Source organism: Syngnathus typhle, linkage group LG16 (genome assembly GCF_033458585.1).
Source record: "Syngnathus typhle isolate RoL2023-S1 ecotype Sweden linkage group LG16, RoL_Styp_1.0, whole genome shotgun sequence".
In the NCBI taxonomy this organism is placed as follows: Eukaryota; Metazoa; Chordata; class Actinopteri; order Syngnathiformes; family Syngnathidae; genus Syngnathus; species Syngnathus typhle.
In genome coordinates this window covers 9,273,072-9,293,897 of record NC_083753.1, presented here as the reverse complement: position 1 = coordinate 9,293,897, position 20,826 = coordinate 9,273,072, and the positions used below count along the sequence as shown (strand labels likewise).

The 20,826-nt window shown below is 40.0% G+C and overlaps 1 protein-coding gene and 2 non-coding genes across 3 annotated transcripts; all 3 read left to right on the top strand.

Moving 5' to 3' along the window:
* Positions 1 to 8: 8 nt before the first annotated feature.
* On the top strand, positions 9 to 2,659 carry rpl13a (ribosomal protein L13a). The gene is made up of 8 exons (XM_061301958.1): positions 9 to 48; positions 212 to 345; positions 935 to 1,007; positions 1,219 to 1,284; positions 1,567 to 1,668; positions 1,860 to 1,945; positions 2,130 to 2,189; positions 2,260 to 2,659. The coding sequence occupies exons 1-8, from the start codon at positions 9 to 11 to the stop codon at positions 2,467 to 2,469; spliced, it is 771 nt and encodes a 256-aa protein (XP_061157942.1). The 3' UTR covers positions 2,470 to 2,659.
* LOC133169798 (small nucleolar RNA Z195/SNORD33/SNORD32 family) lies at positions 1,067 to 1,147 on the top strand. The gene has a single exon (XR_009718462.1). It is a non-coding gene; the product is annotated as a small nucleolar RNA Z195/SNORD33/SNORD32 family (small nucleolar RNA).
* On the top strand, positions 1,412 to 1,495 carry LOC133169799 (small nucleolar RNA Z195/SNORD33/SNORD32 family). Its single transcript, XR_009718463.1, has one exon. It is a non-coding gene; the product is annotated as a small nucleolar RNA Z195/SNORD33/SNORD32 family (small nucleolar RNA).
* Positions 2,660 to 20,826: the final 18,167 nt, after the last annotated feature.

The following is a 20,826-nucleotide window of genomic DNA, read 5'->3' as shown; positions in this document are numbered from 1 at the left end:
ATTTAATCATGCTCATGGAGGAGCTGAACCTGTCCTGTCTGATTTTAGGTGAGAGGATTATGTTCACAGGATTGGGGGCTTTTTTTTCTCTCTCATAATTATACCTATAAACATATAAATTTAAAGTATTTTGCATTATTAACCTTTGAGCACATAAGATTGGCCCATTTGTTGTAACCTGTACAGTTGTCTTGAGGCACCCATCCACAAGTGGCGCTAGAGCCCATTCAACATGATCGAACGAGAAACCTTTATACTACGTCACTTCCTGTCGCCCGTGTCTTTTACCACGGGCGCCCCCGTGTAACTTTCTTTTCGCTCGTCATGGCGGACCGTTTCCATAAGGTGAGCCTCAGCCAAAGCACGATAATCTTATTTTAATCAGGTTTCCGCGGTAGTTTGCGCCCAATGGTTTCGTTAGCATGCAATCGAACACTTAGCAATAACACAAGATGATAACAGGGCTATCATTTTCAAAATAAAGTGTATTAAACGCGCTTCTGTCGGCCCCTGTCTCCGAATGGACTCAACTTCCATCATGGCAGCTTGCTAGCCAACGCTGTTAGCTAGCTCCTAGCTAGCCTGTCATAATGCTGAAATCCCTAGTGAATTTGTCCCTGTAAAAATTCAAACTGAATTCGTAGAGGCAACTTCAACGTTATCTGCTACAATATGTTGACAGAAGCGTCTGCTAGGAAGGTTTTTTGTTTAATGTTTGATCGGACGCGTAGCCGGTAATGCTGCCATGTGCTCATTTTAGAAGGTACACTATTAAAAATGCGTTTCAAAATTGTTGGTAATTCAGAAAATTGTCATACCTGAGAGGGAAAAAAGTTTTTACATACTCTCACGGTATCAATAACTAGGCTTCCCCATGATTAATTACCTCATGTAATTACCATTATATAGTCTGTAAACATTCTTAATTTTGCAGGTTCTGCTACTAGATGGCAGAGGCCATCTACTTGGTCGGCTGGCTGCCATCGTTGCCAAGCAGACCTTGCTGGGTATGTATGCATTCCATTAAACGTGCCACGCATAAAATTTATGCCAATTAGCTTTAACCTTTGTCATTGATGATTACTTCAACCTTCGTTTGAGTTTAACGACCATGAGAAAACTTACATGCACTACCATCTGAGACAAAATGTCAATTACAAGTTTTTAATAGTTCTCATTCGGGGTATTCAACCGGTCTTTATTTTTCCCATTTCAAAGGACACAAAGTTGTGGTGGTCAGGTGTGAAGGCATCAACATCTCTGGCAATTTCTACCGTAACAAATGTAAGTGGCACAATATTGCACCCCCTTTTAAAGCTGTTCTTTTTTTTTTTTTTTAATTAGATGTTAAGTCAAATTTAATTAATGTTCCAATAAAAACCTCAACAATGAGTGAAAACAGCAGTCTTAATGTGTCAATGATGTTATTTAAAACATTATTTTGAGTTTTAAATGACTATGAGATAACTTTACATGCACTACCATCTGAGACGCATACATTCCACTTAGATTGAATGCTGGAATGTTTTGAATGTGCTCTTACAATCTATTGTTGGATTGTTGCAGTGAAGTACCTGGCTTTCCTGCGCAAGAGGATGAACACCAATCCATCTCGTGGACCGTACCACTTCAGAGCTCCCAGCAGGATCTTCTGGAGGACGGTGAGAGGTGAGACGAAAGCAACCACAAAATCCACTTTCCCTTCTAAACAGCATTGATGAACTTTTTTTTAACAATCTGATCATCTATTGATGAACCTATCGGATCTGATTTCTGAGTTGGAAGAAAATGTGCTAGGGCCATTCGTCAACTCCTCTGCTCTGTTCTAAATCTTGTTGTATTAATTGTGTGCCAACGAGGCATGCTGCCCCACAAAACCAAGAGAGGCCAGGCTGCTCTGGAGAGGCTGAAGGTGTTTGACGGCATCCCGCCACCCTATGACAAGGTGATGGCTCTGCACAACACGGTGGCCTTGCATTATGCTGTCAATGATGTTTACCTTACCTTACCATGCCTTGTTTGACTGAGGTTTGATATGATCACACAAAATCTGAGACATGCCAGCCTCAGTGTTTGGCCCTCCCGGAATTCTTCAGTGTCTGATTTTTAGTTTCCTCTCCTTCATCCAGAGGAAGCGCATGGTGGTCCCAGCTGCTCTTAAGATTGTGCGCCTGAAGCCCACTCGTAAGGTGAGTCACCCTGTAGTGATTATCTGCCATTAGTTCCAATGTCTAAATGTGCCCATATCTTGCTGCACAGTTTGCGCTCCTGGGACGTTTGGCTCATGAGGTTGGCTGGAAGTACCAGGCCATCACAGCCACGCTGGAGGAGAAAAGGAAACAGAAGTCAAAGATGCGCTACGTCAAGATAAAGGCCTCCAACAAGATGACCAGAGTGGCCACGAAGAACGTCGAGAGTAAAATAGCAAAGTACACAGACGTTCTCAAACAATATGGTGTTCTTGTCTGAGAAGATTGTCTGGCCAATAAACAAATTAAAATGTTTATAACAAAAACCTTTGTTCATGAATCACCTGAAAGATAATTCACTTCAAGATTGCAGTTAGTGTTCATTCATATTGAGGTGACGTTTAAATTGGTCACTTGTGTGAAAGCAGTACACTAAAAGAACTTGTCCTGCAATAAACGTTTTGTCAGCACTGGCACATTTATTATTTCTCCAATATGTTGGTGTATTCTCATCCTTCGCTAGAGGGCAGTGTTGCACTAATTGCACTTCTGTTCTACACGCTAGTGGAACGAAGTGCAAATGCTTTTAAATAGAGGTTAACTTTTTTTTGTAATTTTAGAAACTGACTTTTACCTTGGCTATTTACATATAAATGGCAGTTTCTGTCAATATGGTTAAATATCACTACGTTCTCTTCATAATTTTATCAAAATACTTTTGCTCTCAATGCTCTGCTTCCGACTGTAATCAGCTGTTGCTTTCAGGTGTGTTTTTGCTTGCGCGGGTCCAAGTTGACCTCTGGAAAGCTCCACTTTTTGGAGAAACTTTCAAAACCAGACTAAATGAAGCCACTTTCCTCAAAGAAGTAAGCTATCACAACTGTTAACAATTGTACAGAATAGTGCCAACACTTTGAAGCTGTCATAAGCCTGGAGTCTTCGAATAACAGCGTCCGAATACAAGAAGCATGCTAACTGGAGCTTAGCCTCGTGACAGCTAAGGTATGTTGCTTATTGTTTACACAGTATTACTACTTTACCTCACTACTTTGATACTTTAAATCGTCGTTCATTAAATTGTTTCTTTTTGGCTAAACTGAGACTTGCTAGTTTAGCCTTTGTCATCTTACTCTAGTCCAGTGTGACCCATCAAACATGGATGGAGACGTGACGTCACAGTAGAAAGGTCTATGTTGAATGAAGTTTGTATTATTTTTGTTTTATACTCATACTAGCTGGTGTAAACTTTATAACCCACTTTTCCTTTGTTATGGTCCTTTAAACACCAAAAGGCCTAATCTTGACACTAGCATGTATGTGTTTCTTCCTGGAATGAAAAGTGATTTACGTCAAAGGCGTTTTTTCAATATCAGTGACTAGAATAGCAATGACCCTACATAACCAAAAAAAAAAAAAAAAGCAATAGGTGCAGAATCAGGCATGTCAAGCATTTGAACCATGATCCATCTTCATCATGAGCTGCTGTGCTCTACACACCTTGCGTTTATTTGTTCATTGTCATTGACCTCTAAGTGTAATTGAAATGATGTAAAGTGACAGGTCCTTCATTCACGCAGAGGTCATTCTTCATTTTGAAGACAACAACATGCAACATCCGGCAAGAGAGGCAGAAAATTGGTTGGAGCTCCTTGGAGAGAGAGCAACTACTCAAGACTACTATAATGTAATGCACCCCCTTCGTATTTGCTGTGAAATGTCACGTTTTTGAGCACGGCCTTGCACGAGATGCTCGTCCTTGAGAGCGCACCATTGGGAAAACAAACGCCACGTCGCTCAAGGGACGGCGTCAAGAAAACCAATCTGGTATGAGGATAAACAACGTAACAACGGTGAAAGGCAACGTGACAAATGAGTCAACCCGTGAATGTTACGTACTGTTGCGAATGAAGATACATATTTCATGAAAAAAAAATCCCTACAAGAATGGAGTTTTAATCTTTTATATTTAAGATTTAGATTTTAAACTGAACGAAAAAAAAAGGCAACGGCACGCGTAAAGGCCAAAGAATTTATCAGGAGAATAAACGAAACGCAACGTTTGCCTTTGTCCAATGAAAGGCCAAAGAGGTCCGAGTTCCCCCTTTCTTCCCTCGCCATCGATTTCATTTTTTTATTGTGCGCCTACAAGTTACCCCGCAGCTCCATTGATTGGGCAGCGTGACTTTGCGCAACACGCTAAAGAGCAGTGTGGGGTTATCAAAATGGATGACGGTGGGCTAGTTTCAATAATGCTCTCCGAGGAACAATAAACAATTGCTGCGTATTGATCACTGCTTGCACATTCATAGAAGCACGTATTATAATCAAAAACATAGCAACCCGTGTTTGAGCTCGGAACACAAACCTTTTTTCCCTTTCCTTGGCCTCGCTTAAATCAAGCTCTTGCCATTAAAATGCGTTGGCCTCAAAACCAGAGCAAGACGCTAATGCAGCTCACGTGGAGTTATCAATTTAACAGGAGCGCTCTCGTAGGCTTTCCTGATGCATTTTCACTCGCCATGAGCATAAACAAGCCTTTTGTTGGACTACTTTATTTCATCTCCTTGCTCTGGTCTCAGCACGGAGGCCGTTAAAGGAGTCGGATGCAACCGTCCACTTCTCGAAGCGCACGTCCGCACAATTTACCTCGTCTGATGGAGGTCACCCAGAACTAATGAATCAATCGGAGTGGCGCAAACTGTATTATAGATTGATTTTGTAGTTTCTCAAACGCAGCATCGCTTGTGTGAAATGAGCTGTAATGAGACAGATAGGAGCAGCGGATTAAGCAATCCCGTTTATTTTTAGCTTTCATCGCTGAATGATTACCAAACTTGCTTGCAGAGGAGATGGAAGGTCAAACAAACTATGCTAGCATGCTAGCACACCACTTAAGATCATCGCGATTATTTTATTTTGATCCATGTTCAAATTGTCCCTGTATGATAAATGTTCTAAGCAGGCTACTGCATAAAAGTAATTTAACCTCTGTAATATCCTGGAACCTCTCCCAGCAGACTTTGGGCAATAGCCCAACGTTCTGCATTGGTCATCTGGTAATATCAGGCCACTTTTGTTTTATTAACTCGCCATGGAATCTTCCATGGATTATTAATAAAGCCGATTTCGAGAGCAAGAGCAAAAAAAAAAAAGTTCATGCAGGTCTATTATGCAAATCAGTTTTGATCATGTACCACGCACTACTTGACTGCAACCAGTAGGGGCGCTGTTAATTTAATCTCCACATTTTAATAAGAACAACCTGACTTTGGGAAGATGATGCTAAGCTTCACGATGACATTAATCTGCAACAAAGAGTCGAGAGCATTCGGTTAATCGTAAAATTGATCGTTCGTTTTATCTCCAGTCAACAGAGAACAATGTTGCCAGGAAGAACTGTGCCAGGAGGTCTGCAGGGATGTTTCTCAGCTACCCATATCTGACATCTTGTGGTATCTCTTTCGACATTGAGCCCAGTGACCGAATCAACAGCGCTTTAGGTTACAGCCGTGTAGTGCACTCCATTATGCCTCTGCTGTTTCAAGATTCAATTAATCGCTGATCAATTGCATACAATCGACTAACAATGGGTTACCCGATTGTTGATTTTCTTTTTTCAGTAGATTGGCATTGCGTCAGCATTCTGCAGCCATTTGGGATGTGTTCATAACATGTAGCCATTCCCTTCTCTATTCAATATGCACACTCGGGAATATCTTCCCATGTACGAGCTACGAGATAACGCCCGGGAGGCCACAATGTATGTGCGAGGTATGCCAGTCCCCGCGTATAAACAAAGTATAACGATCTCCATGAGCCATCTGTTCTCATTTTTAAGTAGGCGGGTTGGAAATAACTTTTTTTTTTCCTGTGGAGGAATAATATGAAGCCTTTCAAATACAGTGGCATGTAGAAAGTGCACGTCTACTTTTTCTGAAGACTTGCCATGAGCGGGTATTTCATAAGTGAAAGTAGAAATGGATGAGAAATCACATCTGGTTGTTTGGATGCACTTAGGAAAATAAATAAAAAATACTGCTTCTCTGTTAATGGAGGTCAAGATATCTTGGACAGTGTAGAGAATTTTTTTTTTTTACCTTCAATACCACTTTTTCAGACCGATACCAGTATTTAGTTGATGACCGATACCAAGTACCTGATACTACTAGTACTTTTGATACATTAAACCCAAAAATAAAATTACATGGGAGTTTTCATAGCCAATTTGAAATGGAAAACCATGACATCGATTAATGTTAGACTCACGCATACTAATTTAAAATGTAACGCGATCGTAAACCGAGGACCCCTTGTGTTTTGTAAGTGTCAATGCACTAAAAGCAAAGAGTAAATTAGACACGGTGAAGAAGGGACTTTATGTGCACTAACTTTCTTCTACATTGAATGCTTATTTTCTTGCCCTGATTTATATCTACATGACATCCAAAAGACGAGATAAGAAAGAGTGACTGAGTGCAACCAGAGTTGTGAACTGATCTTGCTAAATCGTAATGAAATCCCTTCACTCGCCATTCACTATTGATTTGCTCTCCCGTGACGCAGAATTCAGAGTCGTCTACGGCCATGAGCGAGCCTCTTCTTGACAGTCATGGATTGCCGTGCAGGCAAATAAAGATGTTTCTATATGGCTGTTGTGTGTGTGCGTGTGCGTGCCAGTGAATTGAAGTCACGTGGGACCCGCTAGCACCATTAATCAATTCTCCAATAAGCACAAGGCTCGTGTCTTAGAAATCCACTGTGCGGCTCAACAGTCATGTTCCTTTGGCCACTGGAGAGTTTTTTTTGCATATGTGCTGCTCTTCTGTGAACCCACTGACATTCCCATTCCCTCTGTTTTTATTCTAGTGTGGACCTTCACACTCAGCCAAAGAAACCATTTTTTATTCTTTATCAAATTTCAAATAAAAATGGATGTCATGCTGACTTTTTCTCAAGGCAACTTGTTCTAATGCAGCAATGTGCCTCAAGGTACATTTCGGGGGCAATGCTAATCAATTTTACATAATTCAACATTTTATTTAGGACCCAAATTCCCTCATCTTTCCAGAACCCTCCCCTTGCCCTCTGTCCTCCTCCCTCATTCCTCAGAGGAGAGGAAGCCAGGAGAAAAGAAACATGGAGATAAAAAGCAAGGCAGTTTGAGAGAAAGAGAGAGAGGACATTCTGTATTTCCCCCTGAGGTAGATTTTTCTATCAGACTGGGTAACTTCTCACCTGGCTGATTTGCATCATAAACTGTTGTAGAATCCTTCTCGGGGGGCATCAAACTCCGAGCTTTTAAAACTTAGCGGGGCAGTAAACCCAAAGTGGCTCTTTCCGAAGAGCAGAGCTATCCGTGACCCGGCGCCGTAATTCGGAACGCATCTCCAAAAGCCAATTAAGAAGTCTCGGAAATGCATCATTAATTTTGGACCAGCCTCCGAACAGTGTTGGGTCCAATTACCACAAGGGGATGTGGATATTGGTGCTTGCGGGATTTCCTCCAAATAGGCTCTTACTTAAATACAGTAGATGCCCCGTTTCAATTCCCACTGTGACGTTTTTTACTTACTTTTTTGTTTGTTTGACTCTTTTCTATTTATTGCCCGAGAAGACGCTATTCAATTGAGGAGCCTCTGTTGCTAGCCAAAACAGCAGCAGACGGTCAACACTGGTCGACTGCGTGCAGCGTCTCGGAGATTAAAGTAAACACAAAGGCGAGAGAGATGCTCCAGTACGCGGAGCCCCCCTATAGCTCCGCGCAGGTTGACGAAGCCTGAGGTCAGGAAAAAAAAAGATCTTGTAGTTTCTGCAGCTTTGAAAATGATGAGCTACGCCGTCAGCTGCTAGCACAGCAACACAGCTTGTTTATAAATAATATATATAATGGGAAAAGCACGTTGGCAAACGTGTCGGATTTGTTCAAATAAATCCGATGGAGCGGGACGATTGTTAAGCTCCTTTATCAGAACTGCACACAGACATTCATGGCACGCACTAAGTACACTAAAGAACTGTTCGATACAATAAATTGCATTCTACCTTTAGTTATTTAGTTATTATACTGCACCGACTGTACAAAAAAGCAATCAGTCTATATTATCTCTCTAAATGCCATGCTATGCTTAGGTGTGGTACAATACTGTACTGTATTGAACTACAATAAAATATATGTAAATAAACATTGATATTCATGTCCTATTTTCTTATACTTGATTACTGATGTATTTATTTAAGCAAATGTTGATTTGAAAACACAATTAGTCAGACTTTACGGGCATCATCCGGGTCACAGAACCAATTGAAAAATGCTGGTGCACTGGAAGAGTTGCAGTGTCGTCAGGATTATTATTATTTTTTTTTTAAATCTAAAATTCTTAATTTTTTTTTCACTTTCACAGGTCAGAAAAGCAGTCCGTGGAGCCAATGGCTTCGGTAACCTCCACGTGTAGGGATTTATACCCCCAATTTCGCTTTAGGTGAGTCATTGGGAACTTTCCTTTATCCCCAGTTAATAAAACTCCACCGTAAATATATTTTCCTTCTCCCTCACTCTTTTAGAAAAGGCCCCTGAAAGCACCAAGGTAAGAGAGAAAGGGTGCTGCCATTGTGTTTGGATGTATTGGTGAGTGGTAAAGCGAGAAAGACGCCCGCATCAGAAGAGACTTTAATCATCGGCAGCAGAGCCCGGAATGCGGGTCTTGAATAGATGTACTGTTCGTGCTCGGCACAAGCAAACAAGAGGATGACGCCAGTAGGAGGTAATTGCAACATCTTTGGTTCTCTTTCACTTTGGGTGATTTATCCCACTGCCCCACCATCTCCCTTATCTAAAAGTCACCAAAGTATTGCAAAGCCTTTAATTTGCCTTACGTGAAGCTGTCCATTCATTGTTAGACGTTTTTAATCTGCCTGACAACTTAATTATCAAAGAATAACAATGAAGGTAAGTGTTAAGTGTTTATTTCAGTTCTGCCTTTGCAATTCCAACCGACTCAGGATTCGACAGAAACAGAAAAAAATGTTGAGTCAGTTGAAGTCACTTTTTCCCAGAACTGTCCAAAATTGCCAGCGATTCAGTTTTGATGGACAGTTGGCAGTTATTAGACTTGATCCTTGTATCGAACTGCGCTTCATTTTACTCACAAGTCTTTGTAATATTCTCCACTTCCAAATAAGGTAGCCAACATTTTTCCCTATGATACAACAGCTAATGAAGCCTCCAGTGAGTATAACTCTACGGAATAAGATAAAGTCCGTATCTCCTGGAACACCTGGGCAACCAGAGGCATTGTTAAAAATGATCTTCCACACTCCATAAGATTATATTTTTCCTCCTATACAACCAATTTATCAAAATATGAAAACTTAATGTTCATTCACGAATTGAACTAAAAACAAAAATCCGTGAACATTTTTGGAATTAGAGAAAGCCGGCTGCTAGGATGTATTTAGTTGAATCGAAGACATGATGAGAGTGGCGCTAAGCGGGAGGAAAGAGCAATGAGGTGGAGGAAAAACAAATTTGGACCATTAATCATGGTAGCTGATGGCGGTTTCCAAGCAGAACTTCGGTAATTGCTTCCCTGCCTCTGACATTCTCATTAACAGCACGCCGGCTTGTCCGTCTCGTCTCTCAACATCTTCCGCGTCGTCTTCCTCCCCGTCTTCCCTCCTCGTTTCCGCTCAAGTTGGTATGTGACTTGTTTAACAAGAAGCAAACGCGCTAGGATAGGATCACTCTCGCTGTCATTCGCTTAGTTTGGATTGTTTTGAACCTAATCCACCTGAAATCGAGGATTCAACAAACAAGAGTATCGCAGAAATAGTTTGGACAGTTTTGTGTAGAATAAAATCAAATAAAATGAATAATAAAACACCGTGTATTTCATGTTTAATACTAAGCAGCAAACACCTAATGAATTAATTTAAACAAAATCCTTCTAGAATTGTCTGTACAATTCATCATATTGACTTTGAAAGAAGATTTTGTGAAAACAAAAAAAACATTTTTTTTTAGTCTACAGAAGACGTTCCAGAAGATAGGACAAACCATTACATTTGCAATGAACCAGAAAATTCGACAGTGTATCCATTTCTAAAACTTTCAATAGATGGAATTTTGTTACTCAGGTAGCTCGGAGCACTTTAGAGAAAAAAGAAACAGTGTTTGAGCTTAGCAAGTGACTTTCGACAGGCTCACGAAATATCCAGCAATGTCATTAAAAGCCCGTCATGCTCTCGGCATTATTAAAGAAGGCAAGAAAGTGGTGAGCGTTCTAAAAAAAAAAAAATCTATTTCTTGAATGGACTTCATTTTCAGATGAAGTCCTTTATTTTTATGTTGGACTTCACCAACGAGAGGCAGCCAAGTGTGACTGAGTCAGTCCTCTTTTTACTGGCTTATAGTACTTAAAAAGAAAAAAAAAAAAGCTACTTTTGTTTTATAAGCACATGCGTAATCCTATCAAACTTAACGTGCCAGAGGGCAAAAAGGACAACAAAGCATAAAAATCATAATGCATCTCAAACTAAGACTGCACACACAGTGCTATTAAAAAGACTTAGTGGTACATGATATATGAGTATAATAAAATATCTTTGCAGCTCGGTCAAAATTACTTGCAAACATTGCACTTGATATTTACAGTCTATTATACCCTAAGCTGCTCTGTGTATTGAGGTTTTTCTTTTCCTTTTTTTCAGTGGTTTGCATCTGTTTGCTCCTTCAACTATGCACCACTTTCTAAATCTTTCTACGAGAGACTTTAAGATGTCATCTTATGTGTGCAGGACAAAATGAAACGCCTGGCTTTTGTGAACAATCCATTTTTCCCTTTGCGAGTCTTCGAATTGCAGAAAATGGAATTTGGATGCTTGGGTTTTATATCTATTATGCGCTAAATAATTTCTTTCCTCTTTCAATCGAATATATACAATGATTGCATAAGTGTGCACACCCTCATATTCGTGGGATGTGGCTGTGTTCAAAACTCAAATATATTCAAACTCACACTAAAAGGGAGTTATAGTTCGCAATAATGGTGGAAAAATATAATGTTATTGTTTTACATTTGTGTACACTTTTTTTTATGTCCACTGTTGGTGCACGGAAGTAGAAGTTCTTAATTGCTTTTAATAACACTCTCCGGGTCATGGCTTTCTGCTTTGGAATTGTCTCGTGTTCCTTCGGGAGGGTCGAGGCCGCGTGATAAAGACAGCGTAGGCGTGACAGCGCACCAAGTCACCATGCTCCACGCTCTGATGCTTTTGAGTCGACGATAGCTGAAGAGTCAGATGGATAGCAAGTTGTGTGGGAGGTTTAAAAAAAAAAAAAAAAAAAAAAAAAAAAGCTTCCTACATTTCCCACTGGTGTAAGTACCATTAGTGGATGTTCCATACAGTAGCAATGGAGCCCTCCAGCTTTTTCTCTCAATGTCATAGCCAACAAAGTCATTAGGGGACTGCACAAAGCTAATTAGCAGGTCATATGGGCATTTCATCTTTATCTGGAAATCACATGTAAATCTAATATTGTTTATTGTAATACTGATTAATTTAATCTATCTAAATTATTTTTCAATTTATTTGTCTATAAGATTTCAAGCAGGCACTGACTGATGTACTGGCTGGGTAGTTTAAAAGCCGGTCGCATCTCTTTGCCATTTCCAGAGATTATGAGGTTGACTACAGAGTATTTTTGGGGTGGGGGGGGGGGGGTGTCGGGGGGAGTCATCGGTTCAAGCTAAGTGCAACTTCTAGCTCAGAAGATGAGAAGTCTACAGAACCCTTTTAAAAGCATCATTCCAAAATAATAATAATTAAAAAAAAATGGAAGATTAGTACGTATTGGTAAAAATACTCAATGGATGAAAATGTTCTTTATTTCACACGTGGCAGACGAATAAGCCTGACACGTTTATGACCACCAACAGTAGAATGTGACACTTTTTTTTTAATAAGCCAGTAATCTCGTTCTTACCTGGTCCGCCGACGTTAATTTCCTGTCAGGCATGCGGTAACCGAGTGAGCGCGCACACAAACACAACGTCGTGGAAATGAGAAATTGCACGAAGCATTCAGAGACCAAACAAAACACGAGAAGGATATTTGGAAGAGCATTGATGCTAATTCTTTTTATCCACTGCGTCTATACAAAATTGACATAAATCATTCTGCTCCAATTCTTGATTCCGAATGTCAAGTAAAACAATCCATTTAGTGAATTAGTTGAGTTTGATTTATTTTGCTATCGCTGATGTTCGGTCATTCAGTATTCAGTTCAAGTGTCTTTGAGGCTTTGAGATAATTCGACTCCAGAGAATAAATAATGGTCAGCAGTCACTGGAGGCCCGGCGTCCATTTTTCAGTCTCAAGATCAGATGACTCCTAAGCTATCTCGGATTTGTATTATAATTACCTGAAGCTCGGCTTGATAGCTTTGGAAGCCCAAAGAGTTCCAAATTTATAGTGCGCTGAGTTCTCAATTTCAAAGTTCGAGAAATTCACAAGGTTGGGTTTGGTTAGCTATCAGCCAATCTGTGTTTTCAGGGTTCGTTTCTGCAAGATATCAATTAATAATTAAACAAGCACTAATTCGTGGAATTGGCCTGAACTAGAAGTAAAAATATCATCCAAACAAATCGCCATTAATATGCATTAACGTCTGGACGGGATATATAAGAAAGGGGGGGGGGGGGGTCATCCATTATGGTTCCTCCCTCTATTTTGTGTCTCACCCCCTCACGATGTGCTCGTCAAGATCATTTGTCGGATCCTGATGAGTCTGTTTGGGATGTGCATTGTTAACTTGGGTCGTCGGGGCCTTGTTTCACGGCTGAATTATCCTCGAAGCTCGGGATCCGACCTTTGATTAAAAAGTCAAACGAAAACAGCCCGTGGAAATTGTACGAATGATGAATAGCTGCGCTCAGAGGGACTTAATAGCATTTGATGCAGGAGAGCCCGCATAAATGTGTTGGCTGGCCACCCAAAAAAAAAAAAAAAAAAGTGTATCCAAGCATGGCGGACCCATTGTCATGTTTGGACGCACGCATGCAAAGGCAGTTTGGCTTCGGAAAGCCTTTGATGCTTACAATGTGGACGGATTTGATAAATCTGAAGCTTATAGCCTTTGTTTCTCTTCTTATCGTTTGGGCAGGGCGAGCGCTTGTCGTCTATCTCAGGTCTGCCACGGATGTAAATACTAAATTGCATTTTTGAAAAATGTTGCCATAGTGACTTGACACCAACATGTGGTCCATTCAGAAACCTTTTCTGTATTTTAATCCCCAATTCCATTTTTGTCATAGCAAATTCTGTAACATCAGACCAAAAAGTTATTACCTGATATAAAAAAATAAAAAAAAATCAGTTTTGAGAACATTCAGTCATATTAGTCTCCAAATATCAATGAATGCTAGTGGGCGGAAAATAAAAACAAAATCTTCAAGAAGGAACGTAATCAAATCCCAATTTAATTAGGTGGCAGTTGTATGCCTCCGAGCAGCGTTATCAAGCTGACACAGCCCTGCGATTTGCTTGACTTGTCTGTATATTGGGGGTGTCACCCGCAGCGGCGGCCATTATGGACGAATGCTCCAATACGATTTTCTTAATCTGCAAATTGCCTGTTAGGATTTCAATGCAAGAAGATTTTGCATGCAGACACACAGAAGAAAGTCTTGCACGGCCCAACATAAATCAAATCGTATTTACAGATAAGCAAACTGTTGAATCTTCAAAAGCACAAACAAAAGTGGGAAATTATTTATTGATTATATAATATATAAAGAAATATTTTAAAAATCATGATAATAAAAATGTTATTAATAGTAGTATTTATTTTATTATAACAGTCAAGAAAGACGTTCTCCAAACTGCTCCCTGCTTCATCTGACTCAAGGCAAATCCATAAATTACTCAGCTAATGACATATAATTTAAAGCACTTCAGTTTAACGGTGAATGCTTGATTTTCGTGTTTTCTTGTTTCGCCGTTGAAATTGTTTGTTTTTTCCGGTTGCTTTGAGCTCAATGTTTTGGAGCTGTTCCTCCTGTCTGTCAACTGCATACCTATTAGTTTTAGCTCTTCTGGTTGCCCTCGGGTTTACAACCTGTGACTTGTTCGGGAGATTAGTTCTGCTGGAAAACTACTCTAGATGTTTAATGCACGTTCTGCATGTGCATGGATTTTACTACAGCATACAAACGAGCGCTGAGGAAGACCTACAAAAGCGACAATAACAAAACTCTCAAATGATGAGAAGAAACTGAATGTTCTGTAGTTCATGGATGATTTTTTTTTGTTAGTTTTTCGGAACTAATTTGTCAATAATGGAAAACCTTGATGGGACCAAGTCAGGTGAAACCATCTAATAATATTCTTACCATGAGAATTCAATACAATGGGTTTGCCTTAGTATGATGTGAAATCACACAGAAAATTGTTTTTCTAGGGTCGCGCTAGTTAAATACAACGACAAATTACAAAAAAAACAGACAATTAGAGCTGCAGTTGCCTTTTAGATGAAAAAGAACAATTCTCAAGAATCTGACAATAATACTTTACTTGCCTTGAAGTTTTTCAGTGGATGATATTTTCATTGACGTGCGCCGTTGTGGGAGTGAACACAGCCGACTTGCTTTCGCCTCACACAAAATCGGTGGGCGGACAGGGAAATATGACAGGGACGATGAGCAGCAGCGAATAGATTGTGACATATCTGTCGCTGGTGTGTCAAAGACCCTCGGGCATTCAAGTCCACAGTCGGATACGAGACGCTAAACGAAGACAAAACCTTCCTGCTTGTATGAATAATACAAACATCATTTGCATAGCCATCTGTACGCTCTTGCCACCTCCTGTTAAGGGAGTCTGCTTAACCGACAAGCGGATAGGTCATACTTATTATTTTTTTGTACGACCTCGTCTGCATGCTTCAATAATCGATAACATTCTTTCTTGTTTTGCTTGCATCGTGGTACGGTCGTCATAAGTGACTGTGAAGTAAACAAACGTCGGATGCGCTCCGCATTTGAGTAAATCAACGCCGCCGGTCTCCATTTGAGGAAATCATGCTAATTACTTTCCGAGAGGCAATTTAAATGGAAAAAAAGATTGGGGAAAACATGAAACATGTCTCCTTCATTTTGTTTGGCAATCAGTTTGGAATGTCATTTACAGCTCCTTCGAGGAATGCTAATCTATTTTACAACCTGGATCAGCTATTATATATTTTTCAATTATATTTTTTGTACATAGATCTAACTGGTATGTATATATATTATCATGCCCATCTTGTTCCAATCAATACAATTAGCCAATTTCAATGTTTACGATTAGAAAAGAACTGCAGTATTCTTTTGTTCTCCTCACAATTGAGAAAATCAGCCGGCAAAATGCAATGTTGTTGTTTCGATCCGCGCTCCCCAAGGCTGTGTGGATGTGTCCTTTAGCGACACACAAAGCCCCTAATTTCTCCTGATGAGCCGGTTGTGATTGTGGTGATACACTCGCTGAGAAGAATAAAGAAAGGACTCTGAGCAAAAACAATCCGTTGATTTGGATTTCGTAGCAAACATTGGGAAGTAAAAAAAAATATATATACATATATAATTTGTCTTTTTAATTTTTTTTTCCCCTCATAAAACCTTGAAGACCCTGTTTAGGGAAAACAAATATTTTCTAAATTTGACACAACACAGAGGAGAGTATTGTTTACGACTACTCCAAATTGGAATGCTTAAAAATATCCCCGACTATATAAACACATGCCAGGTCTCCATTTTTGCCCCAAAAATTAAAATAATGAAAAAAACACTTAAATATCTCCACAATGAGTCCATACTTCTGAATGAAACACGTTTCCTGGCAAATTAATGTGCGACATAGCGGAAGGGAATCTGAGCCGATTTTGATTATTCAGCCATGCGCTCATACATGTTGATTGCTTATGATAAAAACCTGACGCATCACATTCCGTCTTTTAACAGCAGAGAGAGAAAAAAATAAAAAGCAGTCACATAAATGCACACAAGCAGATTGGTAATGAGAAATTACTGTGCAAGTGAAAAAAACATCACGCCTTGACTTGATGCCCAACAGCAGCACGTCTCCGCTGTGCTCCATCTCAGGAGATAATCGCAGATGATTCCAAGACTCATTTGATGATAAACGCCGAAAGTAAATGTCAACACTGCGGCGCCGAGTAAAAAAACAAGCGTGCCGAAGGCATTCATGAGAGGATTCCAAATTCTGAAGGGAAGCCTTCAGCGTCTCACAAGGCTCGTGGTGTCCACTCGTACAATAATCAATGTTTTGCCTCAAACCCGGCCTATAGATCACACGGTTTTAATTAACTCTCCTGCAGTGTCTCCGCACGCTTACATAAGCTCGGCGGGTCTCCTGGTAACGTGACCTCGGAGACATTGCAGCAAGGCTCTTCATTAGCCAGTGAATTATGAGGAATGTTCATTACTGTCTCGCTAGCAGAACTCCTCGCCCTTTTGTAGCCTCCATTATTTTGCCATTTGGCCCAAGATTCCAAAGAAGAAAATCCGTGTTATATTTGACATGCTTGATGGTTTCAGTTTAATTTACTGGCGCCATTATTGTTAACTTCCGATTCACCTGAAAAATGTTTGGAATGGAAAAACTGCAACCCTAAAGAGATGATGACCATAGAGCAGGAAATAGTAGGAATTATGTCATGTCCTGACTACTTATTACTTTTAAATCATATTTTGGATCTCTCAGCAAGATTTATAAAGCCATGTCAGAATCACTTTAAATGCTGAAAGGAGTCTCTTGAAGTCTCTTAAGGGATTTCGTTTTTTTTTTTTTATATTATTAAATCCATGCTGCCAAGTCATTCTTTTCTCAGCAGGGTTGTGTAATGATCTTGCTCAGCGCCACCTCAGCTGTCAACCTCAGTAACTCGACGCTGTAACCTCATGTAGTAATTCTCATCAGCGCTCGAGCGCCAGCCCTTCAGGCAGAGAGATTCAGGGAGCCGTGAAACGAGATGTGGACTGCTGCGGGTGCCCCGGCACACTTGAATGGTGGCTGACGTAGTGAGGAGAGGCGCACTGACACACAGGTTGCCGGGGATTAGGCTGAGGGCTGACAGATTGTCTCCAAAGATTTACAGAGAACGGAGGAGAAGAAAAAAAGAAATCTGAGCGCAAAACTCTCATCTCGCTTTTTGTTGTTGCTGGAAGATTAAAGGCAGATTGAAAACACAATCGACTTCCAGACGGGAATAAGAGGCAAGAGAGAAGGATTAACTAAAAAGAAAAAATACAGTGAAGTCAATTTTCCGAATGATCAGATAACATTTGGTGAAAAACCCGATGCAACATATATACGGACCATCGGTTCATTAACTAAAGAAAATCATTCAATTACTTGAGTGTGATTAATGTGTGACTAAAACTCATATCATGAAACGCAATTCTTCAATGAACATCATGCAATTAATCAAAACATATGATCTGGATATTAGCCTGATTAAATCCAACCATCGTCTATTTGTAGTTCATCACGTCCTCGGCTCAAACCGCAATTACGGCCCATCAACGTCATGGCCGCTTCTTCTACGAAATGTGCATAAAACATCTACTCGTCCATATATTAACACTTAGATCAAACGAAAGCGGTAGATGTACGCCTGTTGCTCCATATGCATATTATCTCAAGCGTCTGACTCATTCGATAAAATTGTGTGGTGTCGCTCTGAACTTAATTCTACCTCACTTGCTGGCAAATCAACTCGAGAAAATATTTCTGGTGCACTGTATGCAGTAAATTCAATTCTTCTGTGACCAGTCCTAAAATATTTCTGACACACCTTGTAATGTATTTCTAATGTACTCAATAGTTGGCAGTTGCAGTTTTGGAGTTACTTCCTTAGCACGCCTAAAATAGAGTTTGGTACCATCAAAAAAAAGTTTTTTTATATCAATGCTTCATCAGTGTGAATTTGTGTCAGAGTCTTGATTAATGAATTCTGAATGCTCCTTTTGAAGCCTGTTGAAAAAGATATTTTCAGGGACGGTGATTGGGATGAGGCAAAACCTTGTTTTTGGCTATTGAGTTTCCGCTGAGTTCCCTCCTCTCAGCTCAGTGAATACTCAATAATGCGAAAGCCTTTGTTGCCGTCTTGGCATCAGTTTGATATTTTTCCAGAAAAGGCGAACAATTTAAGATTGAGCGGTTCAAGTAGGGTGAGGACAAAATGTCCTAATCAAGAAAGTCTCCATTTAGTCTGCATTAAATATCAAGTTGGATAATTATGCCTGAAATATATTTTAAAGTGTTCGTAATTAGGTTGAATTAAAAATGACCATTTTAGAACCGCACTGCATGATTTCACATTTTATCTGCGCGTGGTGATCTCATTATTACAGATTTCCTCCTCATCAACTAGTGTCGAATAATGCTAATATATCCCAGAAAATAAAGTTCAGCTGTTCCATTAGGCTTCTGTTGACATTTCTGTCGAATCCCACAGCGACCTTCCACAGCATCGTCGACAGGTCAAGTGAGAATTGCAAGAGTTGCGATGTGAAGAGGCTAAAGCATCATTTCCAGCTCAACAAATGAGATACCAAAAAAAAAAAGTCGGCAAAGCCATGGGACATTTTGCTGGCAGACAAAAAAAAAGAAAACAGCGCTGTGAAAGGTGATCTGAATTCCTTTTATCGCACCACGCAGTCTCATCCTCCGCACTCTCACCAGAAACCGACGCTTTCACGGTTCAGGGTCAGTCTTTGGATCTTTGCGCTTACGATTGATATTTCTCTGCGGCTCCCAACGGGGACCCCAAAAAAGCGGAAACTATATCGACCACTTTATATGACAGACAGGCGGGTAACGCCCCCCTGAGTCATATTTTTTGGAATATGCTTGGGATTCCGAATATAAAGGGAAGAAATGTCATGATCCGCCGGGTAGTATAAAGTCGCCCGACTTTTAATATCGCTGTCACACACCGTACGGCTGCGAGTGAATTGTCGCAGATGAGTGTTTAAAAAAAAAAATTCAATTCACACTGGAATATTAATAAAAGCCTCGCTTTCATACCTGCTCGCAGACCGTAACGAAAGACCTGGAGTAAATTATTAACGGACTCTGCAGCTCAACTCAGCCTGGTGGAGCTTAAAAGCTGTCAAGATGGCAACTTTGCTTTTATTATTTATATATATATATATATATTCTATAAATGTTTTCAAAGTGCAGTTGTTCCTCTGAGTCACGCCAGTCCTGGATGGAAAAAGTGGAAAATCATATTTTTAAGAGGTAAATAAATAGTTCCAGGAGTACCATCACATTCAAAATCAGTCCACCTTGATACACACAAATACACACACAAATACACACACACGTTCATCTTGATCGTCACTGATACACAGTGAAAAATGCATTTTTGAGATGAACAACAGCAAACAAAAACAAAAAAGAAGACTCAATAAATGCAATTATAGACCGAGAGGCAAGGGTATAAGGAAAATCCTCTGCCTTATCCTTCTTAGCCTATTTTTTATTGGAATCTGGACTCTTATTGGACAATATGTCTCTTGGGATGTTAGGTCAATTTCCAAGTTGTTTGTTTAACTCGTACGATGACATTAGACCTGGGAGATCTATCACAATGAATTGTACTGGACGCCATCTTTTATTTTCCCACGTAACCTTTATTGAGCCCATTGCACATATTTTAAATGAGAAAAGTTGGCGTAACCTTAAATACTGTGAAAATGTCACACAAAGAAGACACACAAAGGTCAATTATTTGACGGGTACCCTTTGCCAGCTAATGGAAGAGCGTGTAATCGTTTTTCCCGCCACTTGACATCAATCACACCGATAGATGAACAAAGATCAATGATTTGTAAATAAATAATTTTCAGTCTAATGAATGAAGTGAAATTGGATCGCTTCCAGCGATCCAAATGCAGGCTGCTGATCTAAATATTTACATAGCGTAATTCCGGCAAATCCATATTTATCTATTTACAGTTTAATGATTAATGTCATAAAGCTTTATAGGACGCTGTGGTGCAGCAGGGCTCAGTTCCTCTCAATTTTGTTTTTCCAAGCACGCTTCTGTTCATATTTCGAGAAAATTGGATAATGAGCTGAGCAGCTTGTTAACAATGAGGGGAGTGTTGGCATTTTAGTTGCGGGACCGCTGGGATAGAACAGTCAACACCCGACATTTTTCTTTTTTTCCTCCATTTCATGCTTTTTTTGACACTTTGGCGAGCTTTTAATGACAATGTGACTCCGGAGCCGTGATGGAATTTCCTGAGGGGGCAGAAAGTATCAAAATAGAGGAAATGAGAGATGAAAGTGGAGGAAAAAGAAGGAAAATTCCTTCGGGTTAATATTTATTTCCCTGTCAGAAATGTTCATGTTGGTTTGTGGAGGAAGCTTATCTCAACTTTATGACTTTCCCTTGGCGGCCTCGCCGTCATGTCTCTGTCTATTATTGTTCCATATCTTGGAATTATCATCAAAGTCTTGTGCTTAAATAAGACGTGTTTCACTCTCAATTAGAGCATCCTTTGCTGATTTTTCAAAAACTATTTGCAGTAAAAAAAAAAAAAAAAATCTGATGAGGGAAGTCGGACGT

Bases quoted from the DNA above. Each gene is read 5' to 3' on its own strand.
- rpl13a (XM_061301958.1), top strand. From the start codon at position 9: ATGCTCATGGAGGAGCTGAACCTGTCCTGTCTGATTTTAG. The intron at 1,285-1,566 runs GTAAGTGGCACA...GGATTGTTGCAG, and splicing joins CAATTTCTACCGTAACAAAT to TGAAGTACCTGGCTTTCCTG. The intron at 1,946-2,129 runs GTGATGGCTCTG...TCCTTCATCCAG, and splicing joins TCCCGCCACCCTATGACAAG to AGGAAGCGCATGGTGGTCCC.